General features: G+C 39.5%; 1 protein-coding gene across 1 annotated transcript in view; it reads left to right on the forward strand.

Moving 5' to 3' along the window:
* The window catches only part of adamts7 (a disintegrin-like and metallopeptidase (reprolysin type) with thrombospondin type 1 motif, 7), an 82,826-nt gene that overhangs the window by 42,552 nt on the left and 23,652 nt on the right, over positions 1-16,622 (forward strand). The window contains exons 10-19 of the mRNA XM_027281773.1: positions 622-714; positions 2,623-2,768; positions 3,914-4,083; positions 4,196-4,329; positions 5,768-5,888; positions 6,229-6,473; positions 7,729-7,870; positions 10,333-10,459; positions 12,929-13,142; positions 14,718-16,460. Of these exons, the coding sequence (XP_027137574.1) occupies positions 622-714; positions 2,623-2,768; positions 3,914-4,083; positions 4,196-4,329; positions 5,768-5,888; positions 6,229-6,473; positions 7,729-7,870; positions 10,333-10,459; positions 12,929-13,142; positions 14,718-16,460 (3,135 nt within the window). The remainder of the gene's footprint in view (positions 1-621; positions 715-2,622; positions 2,769-3,913; positions 4,084-4,195; positions 4,330-5,767; positions 5,889-6,228; positions 6,474-7,728; positions 7,871-10,332; positions 10,460-12,928; positions 13,143-14,717; positions 16,461-16,622) is intronic.

A 16,622-nucleotide genomic window follows, 5' to 3' on the forward strand; every position in this document is an offset into this window, starting at 1 on the left:
GAACATGGTGTAGAAAACTAATGGTTTCTGGATACTAGGATGAAAGATGGTTCACACAGCCCAAGGCTATCATTTCACATATTCACATTCAGTAATGGTTTTCTGGGAGACGAGGATGTCAACAGTCCTTGCTGGACACCTCCTGACTGTAATCCTTATCTGATCAGCAGGATCTGAAGAGATGACACAATCGCAAAAAGCAAACACTAGTCTTAGGCAGTGGGGGGATGTTTTTTCCATCAGTATTAATGACATCCTTTTGTACTCGAACTGCAGTGGAAGTGCTGAATTCAGGAAATTTAGCCAAACAAACACTCTAAGTAAACCTGTTAGGACAAGCCTGTAAAATCAGACAAATGCACTTTTGCAGTGTGGATCCATGAACTAAAGATAGAGAGCACTAAACAGTGTTGTTTTTATTTGTAATCCAAAATGTGTAATCTATACAATAGATTACACAGAATGCTTACTTCCATATTTGAGTAGGAGAACAACATTTTCATGCAACATCCCTGCTTGTATATTGTATAACGTATAACGTAATGAATGCAAACACTTTGTTTGGAATGCAAACAGCGCTGTGGAGGTAAGACATTAATCTCTCTCTCTCTGCTCTCCTAGAATGTATGCAGCACTCTGTGGTGCACTGTGGGGACAACATGCCACTCAAAGCTGGACGGGTCTGTGGATGGGACCAGCTGCGGTGAGCACAAGGTGAGACTTCCATTTCATGAAAGATGAGAGACGTGGGTTGTGATGAGAATGCCATCAGTGGGAAACGTCTTTAGTTCATGGGAGTATTTCCTGTTTGCAGGATTTGTTTTTGCAAGTTGGATGTGACTCATAGAAAGCAACATGTGGAAATAGGGCTAGACCAAGACTTTGACTACCCCCACTCTGCAAATATGTTGCTTTCATGTTGCTCAATGTGTGACAAAAGAACGATAAATAATTCAATTATTAACCAAGCAGTGTTTAATTAAAGTTTTCAGCTCCGATTTATTTATATATCGGCAAATTATAGCAGAAGTTATTTCAGGATACTTTTCATATCAAGCTTTTTATTATATTATTTACAGGGACCAGACAATTCCCAATGTGAGTAAGCATTTGGCGACAGTGGCAAGGAAAAAAAAACCTCGAGCAGAACACGGCTCATGGTGGGCGAAACTGGTCGCAAAGGTTAATTTGGAAAATAATTTAAGTAGTCAGGGGGCAGACACAGTCTCTGTGGAGTTTTGAGTAGATAACTGATCTAATGAAAGTTCAAAGAAGTGTGCAGGACTGTAGCTCTGCCTCCTGGTCTCAAGCGTCATGATTTAGATCCACTAATAAACTCATTTATTTCATGATATGACAGCCGCTCCATATAAAGTGGGATGAACGGACCAGGTTTTTCCCAGAAGGTCCACCCATTATCTACAAAGCCTTTTTGGTGTACAAAATGATGTACACAAAACTACAACAACACACACTTTATGTTCATGCTGCAAGGCACCAATTATCTTGTGGCACTGTCAAAATGAAATGAGTCACTATTTTAACCCTGCCAACCAACATCAAACAGATTTGAGTGAAGTAATATTGTTTTAAACCTTTTTTTTATTTTTTTTGGACAAAGCAATTAGTTATTTCTGTATCCCCAAGAAAATTGTTAAGAGAGGTTGTACAGCACGTCATCTGTATCCTGACCCGATGCATCACATCTTAGGATTAATTAAACACATTGCAGACTAAAAACAAAAGTGACACTCATTAAATAGTCGGCGTCTGTTGTGTTTAATTTGTTCCCCTAAAGCTGATGTTTTATTTTGTCGACAGAGGTGGGCTTTCACTGTGCAACACCGCAGGAAGCCCTGGTTTTAAAAATGACTGAGCTGCAGTGCAGGGTCAAAACCCAACTACAATTAAAAATAACAAAGTAAAACAATGAATTTAAACTTCTCGGCTCTCATGAAAAGTGCAAAGAAAGGGTATACATGTTGTGATATTCAGAGATATGTGGGATCATACTAGATGGAGTGCAGACAGTATGGCACATGCAAAGTGTGTGTTGCCTTGATTTTAGTTCATTTTATTTATATAGCGCTTTGAAAAGTAAACCGTTTGTTTGCACCAAAGTGCTTCACAAAGACAGACAGAATATATAAATAAATAATAAAAGCCAGAGGATAAAATTGGGGCTTAAGGTACGTCTTAAAAGCATCAACAGACTTAGCCTGTCTTAGCCCTCTGTGAGGGTATTCCAGAACTGAGGCGCCGCTACCGTAAACACCATATCTCCAGCCTTTATTTTCTTGGAACAGTTCTGAGATATATAATATGTACGGAGTGGAGAGATTTATTGAGGATTTTCAAATTGATCCAGAAGTGAATGGGAAGCCTGTGTAGAAATGCTAGAATGGGGATGATGTGGTCTTGTTTATTAGATGTGCTGCATTTTTAATTAGTTGCTGACAGGAAATGGCCTGAGAGACGTCTATAGGTAAAGTGAGTTACAGTAGCATGGACTAGTAGTCCAGCCTGGATATTAATACATGAATGACTATTTCAAGATCCTGATAAATTTTCCTGTCAAGTAACGTTCATTTATCTAATAAATTTGTTGTTTTAATTAACCAGTGGTGTTTCGGTGGAGAGTGTGTGGCAACTGGATATCAGCCAGAGAGTGTAAATGGTGGCTGGGCACCGTGGAGCGAGTGGTCGGCCTGTTCGAGGACATGTGGGGCCGGAGTCCAGAGTGCTCACAGAGATTGTGATAACCCAGTGTAAGTTTTACTTGTCATCCAAAAAAAAAAATCAAGTTTTATTTAAAACAAATGAGGCTATGAGCTGATAAACTGAGCAAAGCACACATAATACAGCCGACTCTGAATCTAAATGTTACCCCATACCAATGTTCCCTTTGACATCAGACAAAAAAAACAACAACAGAAGGCTGTGAATGAACAAAAGAACGTGTAAAATGTAATGTGGTCTCTATGTATGAACATGGAGAGTTGAACCTATTTTGGGAAATACATTATGGATAATGAAAAGAGCATCAGGCATTAACGTAATTGACATATTTCATTTTCCTCTCACTTGCCAGTGAGAGACCATAGAAGCTATTATGGAAGTGGCTGAAAGAAAATCACAGACAGATACTACAGAATCAGCGTATACGTTTGCGAAAATGTTTCATAGGCTTCTTGTATATTTATTTTCATTTGTAGTTTAGACAAAAATGTCAATTTGTGCTAGATATGCTAGCATTAATTACAGTAAAATAAATGTATGTCATGCCATTAACTGATTTTAATTTCAAATTACTTACACGAAGCCCAGCTCAGCATCTCTCTTTCAGCCTTTATCCCTCAACAACGACTAAAAGTCAGTCCCAGATTCACTCTTGTCTGGTGGCTTCTTGCTCAGTCACTCTCTCCTTTTCTTTTCCCGGCAACGTCACCTTTGGTTTTTTCAACTCTGCCATTAAGTCTATATTGGGCATGACACATGCTCTGCTCCCTGTCTGCATCTCCCCAATGCTCTGGGCATTTTTTTTTCACCTGTGACACAAACACTAACACTCCCCTGGCGCTTTGAGCTCACAGTCCGGGCAGCCTGGCTAACAAACTGAACTGTCATTAGCTAACAGCAGCTATAGTTTGCAGCAGTTTATTTCACTGTCGGGAAAGTTGATGGTGCTTTGTGTCTGTCACTATTACCCTGAAAAATCGTGAATAGTTGCTTAAAATTAGAATGGTCTCTTATTATTTTGCCGTTTTGTTCTCTGTATTAGCAACACATAAAAATAAAAAAAATTCAAACATTGCCTCAAATAAACATCTAAAGCATCTTCTCTTCACTTCTCTATACATTTTGCAAAATGTCAGTAAGCAGCAGTGAAATAACGTCTTTGACAATCCTGCAGTCCTAAGTACAGAGGGAAGTATTGTCTGGGAGAACGACGGAGGTACAAGACCTGCAACACCACACCGTGTCCTCGTGACGTGCCCACCTTCAGAGACATCCAGTGTAGTCACTTCAACGCGATGCCATACAAGGGCAAGTTCTACAAGTGGGAAACAGTCATCAGCAGAGGTGAGGGGTTGATTTAGCCTGAAAAAGGCAGACTCTCTGAGTATTCATTGTGATCACAACCTTGCATCTTTTTTTTTATTTTTATTATGGATCTTTCTTAAAACTCCTTCAGTCAGCCCTTGTGAACTGCACTGCCGTCCAGTGAATGAACACTTTGCTGAAAAGATGTTGGATGCTGTTATCGATGGGACGCCGTGCTACGAAGGCAACAAAAGCAGAAATATGTGCATCAATGGCATCTGTCAGGTATCAAGGCTGTGCCTAATATTCCACGTATTCTCAGATGAATAATGTTTATATTTCATTGTTTATTGTCTACAGTTTCAGATCCCGTTCTAAGCTTGACTTCAAAACAGGATAAATTGATTCTCCTCTTCTTGTATTTCTGTTCCATTTCATTGCATTGCTGCTTTGTTAGTCATGCTGTATATTTAGTTGACCCCTTTTTTCTTCACTCTGCAGGCGAGTCTTGTAAATTTGACATTCTGCATGAAATGAGCTTGTTGATAGAAAAAACAAAATGTTGTGGCTGTTATCTCTCTGCTCTTGCCTATCACCCTGGGCCAAAATGCCAGTCACTGATACAGTGTTTGGATACTGAGTAGACAGCAATCGCAGACTTTGGGCTCTGATTTCATGACATTTTGTGACATTTTTGTCAGGAACACCTTACGTGCCTCATTTTGTGTTTTGAAGTGTCACAAGAACATTTCAATGTTATCCTTGAAAATATAGGCCAAAGAAAAATGATGGATACATAACATGAACAAATATATGCGATCAAGAAGTTTGACTAAAGAAATAAACATGGTCTTTCTCAGTTGGTTGTGCTTGAAAATGTAAGCATAAGAAAAATGTTTAAGAAAACAATAATAGTCCAGATTTAGTCCAGTCAATCATTTTTATTTAAATGTACAGTTTCAAGGTACTTCACCATTTTCTACTACAGCATACTTCTGCTTCACTTTGTTCCAGAAGCAAATATTGTGCTTTTAACACCACTAAATTTATTTGACAACTTACTAGTTACTTTACAGATTTACATGACGTATTAAAGTCTGCACCAGTCTCCAAACCTAATTTGGAAGCATCGTTAACGCAGTGTGGATTGATGAAAGCAAACTGTGTTTGTCAGAGACGTTTTTATTCAGTTCATATCTCTGGTTAAACCAGACGGACAATTCAGCACAGACAGAAAGAAGATCTGTGTTGTCAGATCTCACAAGTGTGTGTCATTGCTGAGAGTTAATTTTTGTAATTTGACTGTCTGAAAAAAAAAGCCATTTTAGTGTCATAAGATGTCACAGATAGAGACTTCAGTCTGCCATTTCCTTTCTAAATTGTCTCTGGTATCAATCATTAAATACATTATGATGTATTATTATGGGTTAGGATTAGATAGAACTATAAATAAATATTGGTCTTTGCAAATTCGCAAGCTACAGAGCAGGGTATAGGGTAACTGAAATTAGCCCCATCTTTACATCTTAATGCATCAGTAATTATAATAAAATAATGATATATATTGCATTATTCTGAAAGGGGACACTATAATGAGTACTTTTCAAAGGCTTATTAAGTCCCTCAGGGAGGAAACAATAAAAGATATTCAGTTCTCAAATGATTGCATAATGATAACTTTGCCTTTCAATAAAATATTCATTCTGCTGCATGTGTGTTACAGAATGTAGGCTGTGACTATGTGATCGAGTCCAACGCTGTCGAGGATCGCTGTGGGGTTTGTAATGGAAACGGCTCCACCTGCACGACTGTGAGGAGAATGTTTGAGGAGAGTGAAGGACTCGGTACGTTTCTCACTTATTTTGGAACACAAAAAGCAGTGGAAGATTTGCAGGTGAAGATCATATGTTGTGCTTTTATTCCACATCCACAGAAAAGAAACTGGAAAAAATAGAAAAGGAAAGAAGTTTATAGTCGTTTTAGTCAACATGTTAATCACCATTTCAATCAATTTTACCTATGACAATAATATTTATCTTTTATGGTTAATTTACAGTTACCTCACTGTTAACCAACCAAACCATTTGTTAAAGTGACTACAAAAACCATTTGGCCATAAAGCACTCCACTGTGAACTTATATCAAGATACCTTGTATTTTTCTCATACATAAAATATCCTTTAGGCTACGTAGATATTGGACTGATCCCAGAGGGAGCTTGGGGCATCCACATTGAGGAGGTAGCTGAAGCTGGGAATTTCTTGGCACTACGGAGTGACAACCCCAATAAGTATTTTCTGAATGGCGGTTGGACAATTCAGTGGAATGGAGAGTACAAAGCAGCTGGTACAGTATTCACCTATGAGAGGACGGGACAGCTGGAGAACCTGACGTCTCCTGGGCCCACCATGGAACCACTGTGGATTCAGGTAGGATTAACATCTTAACTTTGTCCCTTTGTGATGCTAATCAGTACCGAAACACCCTGTGGAAGGAAGTCAAGGTGAATTTTTGTCGACGTGACAACATGAAAGCACATGTGGTGACAACAGAGAAGTGTGTGAAGAATAAATATCATCAAACCATCAAAACCTTGAGCTGTTTGGAGTATAGTGTGTTGCGAACATGAAGGAAATCATATATATTCATAATAAACAGTGAGTGCCAGTGTTTCTTTCATGGTTTGCCTTGATGAAGTTGCACTGAAAAATTAGATGCAGGAAATGCTTTACGATGTTAACACAAAAACATATTTTGGTCCCGTCCTTCTCACAAGGTTGCTGTCCCTTTTTAATCCTCATGGTTTCTCAGATGTGCTTGAATCAGATATTTAGTTTGTGATTTGCTTTCAACAGGAATGTAAACACAACACTTTTGTCTGTTAACGTAAGGGCTTATCCTGATATTCCAATAAAGCAATGAGTTACTAGCCAATCAGAGGTAGTTTATGTTGGGTCATGACTTTGTCCTCCCTGGGGGGGAAAGGTATTTATGGCATATTGTGAATCAGCCATAGTTCAGTGTGTCATAAATTTCTTTTCAAGATAAAACTTCAGATTTTAGAGTGGTCTTTTATCGTGACCAGTCCAAGGCACTCCTGTGTCATCTTCTTCATCTTGGTATGCAGCACCAGATAACCTTGCGAGGCAGCTGGATTTATGAGATCACAAGATCACACGATAGTCCATCTTACCAGGCTTCTCCAGGATATGCACCACTGTAGTTTGGACCAGTCAGTGTCCTATAAGGAACTACTGCCACTGAGGGATGATAGGTGTGATGCAGCTAAAAGCAACTATTTGTTCAAAAACATCAGTGGTGGCTCCCAAAGAGGTTAACATACATAGTGAATGTCACTGAAAGAACAGCAAAGATTGGAGGCACTGGCTTTTCTTAATGGAAATTATGTTTTCAGTCTTCTCCCAACTGGCTTTGGCAAGAGTTTGATTCACCCACTGGCTCTGCTGATCGGACCATTTGATGTTCGCCTGTAATAGATGATGATAAACAGATGGTTCATGCACTCATCTGCCAAGTATTTTTTGAAAGTGCTGGCACTTTTTCTAAAATGGGAGCTAATACAGAAGTGTTGTGTTTATATTTGTTTATATTACACCTTAGTTCCTGGGAGTATTCTGTCAATAAGTGTTGGTATATATTGGTAATCTGTCTTGTGTGTTGCAGCTTCTCTTCCAGGAGACCAATCCAGGAGTGCGGTACGAGTACACAATAAATCAAAATGACTTTGAGGACAACAACATCCCTGCATCGGTTTTCTTCTGGAAATATGGTTCATGGACTGAATGCAGTGTTACCTGTGGAACAGGTAAGAGAAACAACTTTAGGCTTTCCTCTAGTGGTGGAAAGTTTGTGATGTTGCACTAGTAATAAACATATGAGGACTAGTTGTGATCTCAGGAAGTACAACTAATGTCAGAAATTCATGGAAATCTCCATATATTGCTAAATATTGTACAGCCGAATGTATTATCAGGTTTAGCCTGATAATACATTCGGCTGTTTAAATCAGGTTTATTTTAGGTTAATTTTAGGCTAACTGAAAAACGACTTTGAAGAATTATTTGTAGTAAAGTGTCGTAAGATATTCACTTTATGTGTTAAGTAAAGTTATGCTGAAGGTTATGCATTATGCATACATCAATATGTACTATGTTCACTATGAGTCATGTTTGCATGGACTTTTAACAGACTATGAGTGAGCTCAGGATGTGGTCATCCTAGAACATGTATCCAATTGATCTTTTCTCATTATGCTTCTACAGTGTAGGAAAAAAACCTTCCAAGGTATATTGAAGGCTACAAAGGGAAGAAATCAATTACAGCACACTCTTGGTCACTTGTCTGTGTATAAAACACTATTGAGTGTTGACACTATGCATATTTCATCTGGACTGCCTATATTGTTTGTATTGAGCTATTTATCAAGTTGACACTCCTTCAGGAGTCCTTTTGTGTACCTGGATGATGGACCTTCAAAAAGCAATTAGAGTCTGTGCAGTGTGAATAAAATGAAAACGGTTTCACTGTTGGACAAGTATAGGATTTGAAAGCATGTTCCATGTGGCTGAACAGTAAACAATTGAAACCTGCAATGCATGAACAGGAATTCAAGCTGTGCTTTCAAAGACGTTTTCAAAGACAACAGCCTCGCTAGTAACCAGCGAACCAAAGGACTGCATTCTTTGATATGGACTGTGTTGAATCATTTGCATGACATGAATGTTAAGATTTTTACATAAAATGCTACCATGTAGTCCATCATGTGTCTCTCGTTGGTGAAGTATTTCTATTAAAATAACATAAACGCAGTCACCATATGTCGTTCTCATCAGGATTACCAGCTAGAGTCAGCTCAGCTGACAATAAATTAAAAATAATGTGCACTGTTTGTGAGGTTTTAGAAGTGATCTGAAGTTCACCTCACACGTTGCAGTCTGCAGTCCTTGTTGTCCTTGCTGTTGCGTCTCCACTGCCCATCTTTAACATTCAACTTTGATGTTGTGTTTTTCCTCCATTTCTTTGCCTTTCTGCACAAAATTAGCATAAATTAGATGTTTATAAAAAAGGAGCAGCAGCATTGACTGGAAAGAACCTGCTTAAACACGTACACTTAAATGATTGTAGAAGTGCAAGTCATGCAGAATATGTATTTTGACTTCATCTGTGGCTTTGTTATCCATATTTTAAAGGAAATACGTAAAGTAAAGGAGATGCCTTTGCCCTTATTTTCCTAATGTGATGTGAAATTCTTATTTCTCAGGCCAAGATGACTTCCTAAAATGTCCCAGTGGGTTATTTCCTTAGAAAATCTGCTTTATTTCCCACATATTAACTCAGCACATCAAGAGACCTACTACTTTTCTTTGTCTTGATGTGTGTATTTGTCAACTTTTTGTTTCAATCTGCCATGAAGAGGGTTTTATCCACATTAGATCAAAATATCTCTGTGTGCGATCACTGAACATTATTTCTTCAAATGGCTGTTGGATCTAGCCAAAAGAGCCATGTACTCTACATGGCCCACAGTGTTTTCCTGCATTTTGTCTCCCTTATTTTCTCCTTCTGTGTCCATCTGGCTTTCAATCTAAGGTACCTGGCTTGTCTTTGAAGGTGTAAATTAGCTTTCAGTCATGCACTGTGGCCCTCAGCAGGCCCTCAGCAGAGAGCACAAGGGTTGAGAGGTGTCTCCTTTTCTGATGGGGTAGTAATCCCCTCAGGAGGGAGAGAGTAATGATAGAGAGGAGTATCACAGGAGGAGATAAATCTGTCAAAGACAAGTCATTTTATGTACTGCTTTGTGTAATGCTGTCTGAAGCCTGTATGTGACACTTCTCCATGGGGTGGTACAAAAATGTATTTTTGTCTTGCTGGTCTGATTGTAAATCAGAGAGCTTAATCTTTGCTGAGATAGGAAAGGAGGGATTTGTGCTGTGCTACAATCTTACGAAGTGAACAGAAATGTGCATCAAATAGACTTCATTTTAGGACTAAAAGCCTTGAAACATGTAGCGTGAATTCCTAATTTGAACATTAAAACATCCAGCTGGTTTCATATTTACACATTTTAATAGTGTGTAATATTGGGTCTTGGTTTTATAACACAAATGTGTTGGGTAATATTATTTCTGGTTGGCTTTTGGCTTCACAACCACCTACTAGCTGGGCCCACCAGGTGCCCTTTTGGTACTTGGCTATTATTATCATTATTACTATTGCTAAGCTGCAGCTGGGGGCCGTGTGTGTGTGTGTGCTGTGTGTGTATTCCAGGTGTTCAGAAGCAGATTGTTCACTGTGTGGAAAAGACAACTGGGATAGTGGAGGAGCAATTCTGTGACCCCTTGACCCGACCTGACAATAACCAAACCAGCTGTAACAAGGATTCATGTCCAGCCATGTGAGTTCACCTTCTTGACATCATTTACAAAGTGACACCAGCAGCATTCACAAACACAAATTCAGAGATATTTGTTGTGCATGGAAGCATGAATGCAAGCTAACAAAAACCAAAGTTACATAACATCTAGAGTCACGGGACTGTTTTCAATACTTTATTTTAATTTGTGCTTAAAGTCTGTGTAAAGACTTTGTTCAAAATACATTGCAACATAAATATGTTAAAAAATAGTTGCTGAAAACATGTGAAGACTTTGAACAATATATTACTGAAGTTTTCAGTCCAGGATTTTGTGGGCGGTCCTAAAGGGTGGCTTGATGACACACTGAGGTCACCCTGAGCATACCCCTGCACCCCTAGCAGAGAGATGAAGATTAATTCATCTCACTCAGACATTTACGGAACTCATCTGACACATTTCCAGTGAGCAGTCACTTCAAAATGCTGCTTGACTGCTCACACAAGTGGGCGTGGCTTCAGCACATTCAGCGGACAGTCCTGGGGTCGAGAACACTGCTCATTTATTTTTTATTATTTATTTTTTTTCAGATTATTTTTTTGGCCTTTTTATGCCTTTTAATGATAGGACAGCTGAAGATAGACAGGAAGCAGGGGGCAGAGAGAGGGGGAGTGACACGCAGTAAATGGTCGTCCGATGCGGGATTCGACCTGGGGCCAGCTGCAGCGAGGACTGTAGCCTGACCGCCAGCACTGCTCATTTTTACACCTAACGTGTCAATATTTTTAATCATTCAAATTTGGCTGGGTGGTTAATAACACTTTCTTCTTTGGTCTGGTTTGGACAAAGTCAAAACACATATTTATTCTTTAGGACTAATTGAGCAGCTCACCTTTCTGCCAAAGGTGCCGTCTGGATTGTTTCTACTGTTAAACACATTATTATACCTGCACATGCAAGGCCAGGTGCCATTCTACTATTTTTATCATAACTTAAAACAGCCTACAGCGGATAAAATATAAAAGTTTAATCTTCAAAAGTGGTTTACCATTTGGCAGAAGGAAACTCTACAGCTGCAACTTAAACTACTTAAATCTATCCTCAGCCCCTCAGCCAACAGAATTGCACAAATATTAAAGGTTTATGAGAATTTATATTATATAAGCGAGATTTTCACTACAGTGAGAAAAATGCTAATATGTGCAGAGACCCAGCATGTAGTGAAGGGATAATCAGAAATCAAAAAATCTTTAAAAATATTCAATTTGATCATTGTAGCCTCTGTAGCACATTGCTCTCAGATTATATGTAGGACCAGAGTGTGCTATAAAACATGACATAAACTGTTGCTGTGCTTCCAGTTTATCAAACGTTCGTCTTTCTGAGCCATGTCTCGGTGCCTGCAAGAGCTGTTTTCTATTCTGCTGTTGACTGAGCATTACTTTCAGCTCTCAAGGAGATGGGGAACATTTTGCAGAGAGAAAAAAAAAATCTTGTTTCTCCCCCGAAAGAGCCTCACCTACACCTCCACCCCTTAATTTTTTTCTTTCTCCCGGAATGGAAGAGAAATTATGGTTATTTCTAAAGCATAACCTCTTCATATCTGAAGCACCACTCTTCAGACATTTTTTCCTCCCACTTTTTTTATTGCACCTTGTTAACTTGACTACACGTGGAAAAAGATGGAATTTTCTCTCAGAATCGGACTTCCTTTTTGGCAAATGGAACAAAATGCACCAAGCTCGAGCCATCATCCACTCTTTCTGTGGGTTTTACAATTAATGGTGGAAGGACAGCATTGGTGTTCATTGAGCTCTTTGCTATTTTTTTCCCTGTTACACTTTATCAATGTTCTTTTAGCAGTAGCCATTCATTGTTGCAGTACATGCATGCACACATTGCTTTGCACGTATTGTAAGAGAACAGCAGCAGCTGTATTGTATTTTCATTAGAAGATAGTTTCCTGTTGTTATAAATCAACAACTTCATGTGTAATTGCTTTGGAGCTATTTGTCGGACTCTCTCGCACTTTAATTCGCACCTGGTGTCAACAAATATAATATCTCATAATGACAACAACAAGTACTGCTTTTCAGTGCTGAGTGCTGAAACTTGCTCTCTGTCACTCTCTTACAAAGTAACCATAGTCATAATAATGGTTATATTTGTGTTTTTTGTGCTTTTTGCTTGTAACAATGTCCATTTCTGGGCGGCTGTAAATGTGAGACAGGGCTGAAAGTTTTGTCAGGCAGAAATCTCACTGTTTTATTGAAGCAATAAGTTATTGCTATTGACTGGCGATGACTTCAAGACTTTTAAGGCACAATATGGACATCAAGTGCTGGGGAACGATAAAGTCCTACTTTCTGGACCATTATAGCACAGCAATCTAAATTCATATGTGTGAGTCATCTGGATTTGCCCAGCTGTAATGTATGTATTGTCATTCTCCATCACAAATGGACCACTAAATTTGAAATATTTGCATCTTTTGCGTCTGTTTTGGATAGATGGTGGGTCGGAGAGTGGCAGAAATGCTCAGCAAGCTGTGGCAGCACAGGCCAGACTAAAAGGACGGTGCTCTGCATCCAGGCAGTTAGTGTTGAGGAGCAGAAAGCCCTGCAGTCCAGTGAATGTGAACACATACCCAAGCCTGAGTCACTATCCTCCTGCAACACACACATCCCCTGCCCTGCTGACTGGACCGCTGGCGGCTGGTCTAAGGTGAGTTTTGGTTGGAATAAGAGGTTCTGGTTTGTCCTGGATTGTGCTGTTTTAAATAAAAATGCAAATTGTTCTTCATGTTAACAGAAATTGATACAGATACTTTCACATTTTCTTAAAAGCTCTTTTTGTGAATGATGACATTAAATTATGGAGTAATAGCAGAGAAATTTTAGCTCCTTTTAACTTTTTCACTTCCCTGTCTATTCTTTCAGAATAAAAAAAATAGAGGGTTTAGTGATGTACACGGACAGAGCCAGCATATAACCTCATTTTTTTTTGTTATATCCATATGTGTTTCTCACACATACCTAGACACAACTTGTTCTGTAATAAATTAATGACCTTTAAGGTTAGGGGTTAAGGCTAAGAGTTTGTAAAAGAAGAAAAGTTAATTCTGGTTTGAACTTCCTGACTCGACATCACCTTTCTCCCACAGGATTTTTGTACCTCATTATATAAGGTGTGCTTGCGGCATATCTTTAGGGAGGATAGTGTCGGTCTGTCAGTCGCTCAGTTCACCGCTTGGGTCTAAAGTTAAATATCTCAATAACTGTCAAATGGGCTGCCAAGAAATTTTACAGGCATTCATGGTATAAAGAGGATGAAGACTACTTGACTGTTGCTTTTCTAGCGCCACCAGCAGATTGACATTTCTGTGAAATGATTCAGTACTTTAATTTATGACCAACTATCTGCTTATCCTTATGGCATTCCCATCATCTTCTGCTGCTTTTTGCCTATAGTGCTAATAGACCTTTTCGCAGCAGCCATTTTTACATTATTAAAAGAAGGAAAATGAAGGTCAACGCAGGTGATCTTAATTAGATTAATTAAGGCTCCATTCCATTCAGGTCAAACAGAGACAGGGTGCTGCTGTGTTGCATGTTCAGATAACTAAATATAATCAGGGTTATTCCTTCATAGCTGTTAGGATGGATCTAGATTGACATGCACGGGGAGCCTGGGCTAGCAGAATCACAATTAGATTTTGGTAACTTATTAAAAATGTGCTTAATATTATATTTATGTCCTGACCTGAATTTTAAAGCAATATTATGTAAGAAGTGATATTTTTTTTCTGTTTAGAGCCCTCAGTTTAAGAGTGCTATACCACTTATGATTGTATTACTTCTGCCAAACAAACCTGCTCTTCCTGGTACAAAACAGCTGTGGTCCAAACACTAACACTCCCCACCAGTCCTCTGAGCTCACAGTCCTGGCAGCTTGGCTAACAGCTACAGTTCCCAGCGGCTTACTTTACTGTCCATCAGGGAACTCTGTAAATCACAGAGAGCTGATAGGGAGCAGCCGGAGGACATCGGTGGGACAACCAGAAAACATTTTCTCCATAAAATATGACCTAGTTTCACCAAAATCTGTGAAATAGTTTGTTGTGTGTTGTGGTTAGTGCTGTAATCTCATAACTCCTAACCCGGAGAGTTATACAGAGCAGAAACAGGTTTAGTCAGTGTAGCAACAAAATGATTTGAGAGAGTTACACGAAGTTGCTTTGAAAGAGATTTTTAAAAGTTTGGACAACTTATAATCTGTTGCTGCTTTTCCTCCATGCAGTGTTCAGTAACTTGTGGAAGTGGAGCGCGTCGACGCAACGTAACGTGTTCGAGAAACACAGGTATTGATTGTGATCCCCAAAAGAAGCCTGTTGCTGTTGCTACCTGCCACAATCAGGACTGCCCACAGGTCGTGGATAACTTTGGTATCGACTGGTCTGGAAGTGGCTGGTCGAGTAAAGAAGTGCTCAATGAAATTAACTCCATACCTGAAGTCAAACCTCCTCCCAAATACAGCACCACCAGAGCCCAGCCAAGAAATCATCACGACCTCAATGACATTGTGGAGGGAGATTTCCACTACCACAACAACATTGAAAATATTAACAGCTCCCCGGAAAACGGCGTCGAAGTTGATGATTTTTACTATGACTATAATTTTATCAACTTCCATGAAGACCTGTCGGATGACTTTGAGAGCGGTGGAAAAGATTCAGAGGACAGTAGCAAATTTGATGCTCCACAGGAGGCCAAGCCAACCCACAGTGTGGAAGAAAATGCTCACACGGAAACTACAAGAGCTCCCACAGCTACTTCAGCCATTCCTACGATTTCAAAGGCCACTGCCTCCACATTGAAAACAGAAGAGCCAGTGAACACAAATCTGAACAATATGACAGACAATGGAAATGTAGCAACAAAGGAGTCTATACACTCGAACTCTGAAAATCTGGATGACTTTCTTTCCGAGGATTTTCTTCTGCCTGTGTCTACTACTCGCTCACCTCCATTGTCTACAACTCAACATTCACAAACAGTAAAAGAGAGAGAAAACATTAGCACAATGCTTTTCACTACAAAGGAGCCTACACAGGATGTGAAATGGGAGGAGGCTGAAAATAACTATGACAATGTCTTTGAGGAGGACGGTCTTACTGAGGATGTCACTATGACTCCAAAACATGCTGCTCCCACTCCCAGACATCAAACCACTATTAATACTTTTGTTGCTACAACAGTGAATGTTCAGGAGTCAGAGGAGCAGCATTATTATGATTACATTTACAATGAAAAAGTTCCGGATATCTCTACAAACCAAGAAGATGTTGAGAGTCCAGAACCTTTAGGTTCTCCCACGCCAGAGAAGATAATTCAGGTTAAGCCCGAAGTCGAACTGGACGAGAGTGCTGCAGAAATACCTCAAACAACCAGTCAGCCCACAATATTTCCAGCTGCCTCCACACTGGATCAGACTCATTTTGATACAGTTTATACCACTAGTCAGTATTCACAGGATACTGACCTTCAGTACCTCAGTACAACCTCATTTCCTGCCTCTGAGAAATCAGCTCCTCTTCCTGTGCCCTTCATGATAATCTCAGGTAACGAAAAGGCTTCTGACTCCAAATCATTAACTGGAACAGAAATCATACCTCCAGCTACAATGAAACAGGAACCGACAAAACCTGCCTTCACTGAAAAAACTGGAACAGACTCCACATCCCAAGCTCCATGGTTTGATTTAGCTGATTTTGACTACAATGAAATTGTCGTTCCCACGATGATGAGCAGCCATAACAGTGATCCCGAACCTTCGTACCAGCTTCCAACAAACACAGCAGCCACTTCTCAACATAACAACACAACACCAGCACAGCATGTCGATACAACAACACCCCCTGTGACCATTTTGCCAACCCATCCATCCACTCTGTGGCTACTTCCGGTGCCAGCATCTGTCCAAACTTCAGCTTCCACACAAGTCACTAAGACTGCCTACTGGGTCACCGGCAACTGGAGCACTGTGAGTCTGTATATATTCTGGTCTTGTGCTTATATATTATTTATTCCTGTCTGCTTTTATTATGCAAATAAGGCATCTACTTTGCACATATTTAACTGAATTCTTTGGAGACGCCATTTGACCTAGAGCTAACACAAATAATGTCAACTTACATCATGCATT

This window comes from Larimichthys crocea, chromosome VIII (assembly GCF_000972845.2).
Source record: "Larimichthys crocea isolate SSNF chromosome VIII, L_crocea_2.0, whole genome shotgun sequence".
Classification (NCBI taxonomy): domain Eukaryota; kingdom Metazoa; phylum Chordata; class Actinopteri; family Sciaenidae; genus Larimichthys; species Larimichthys crocea.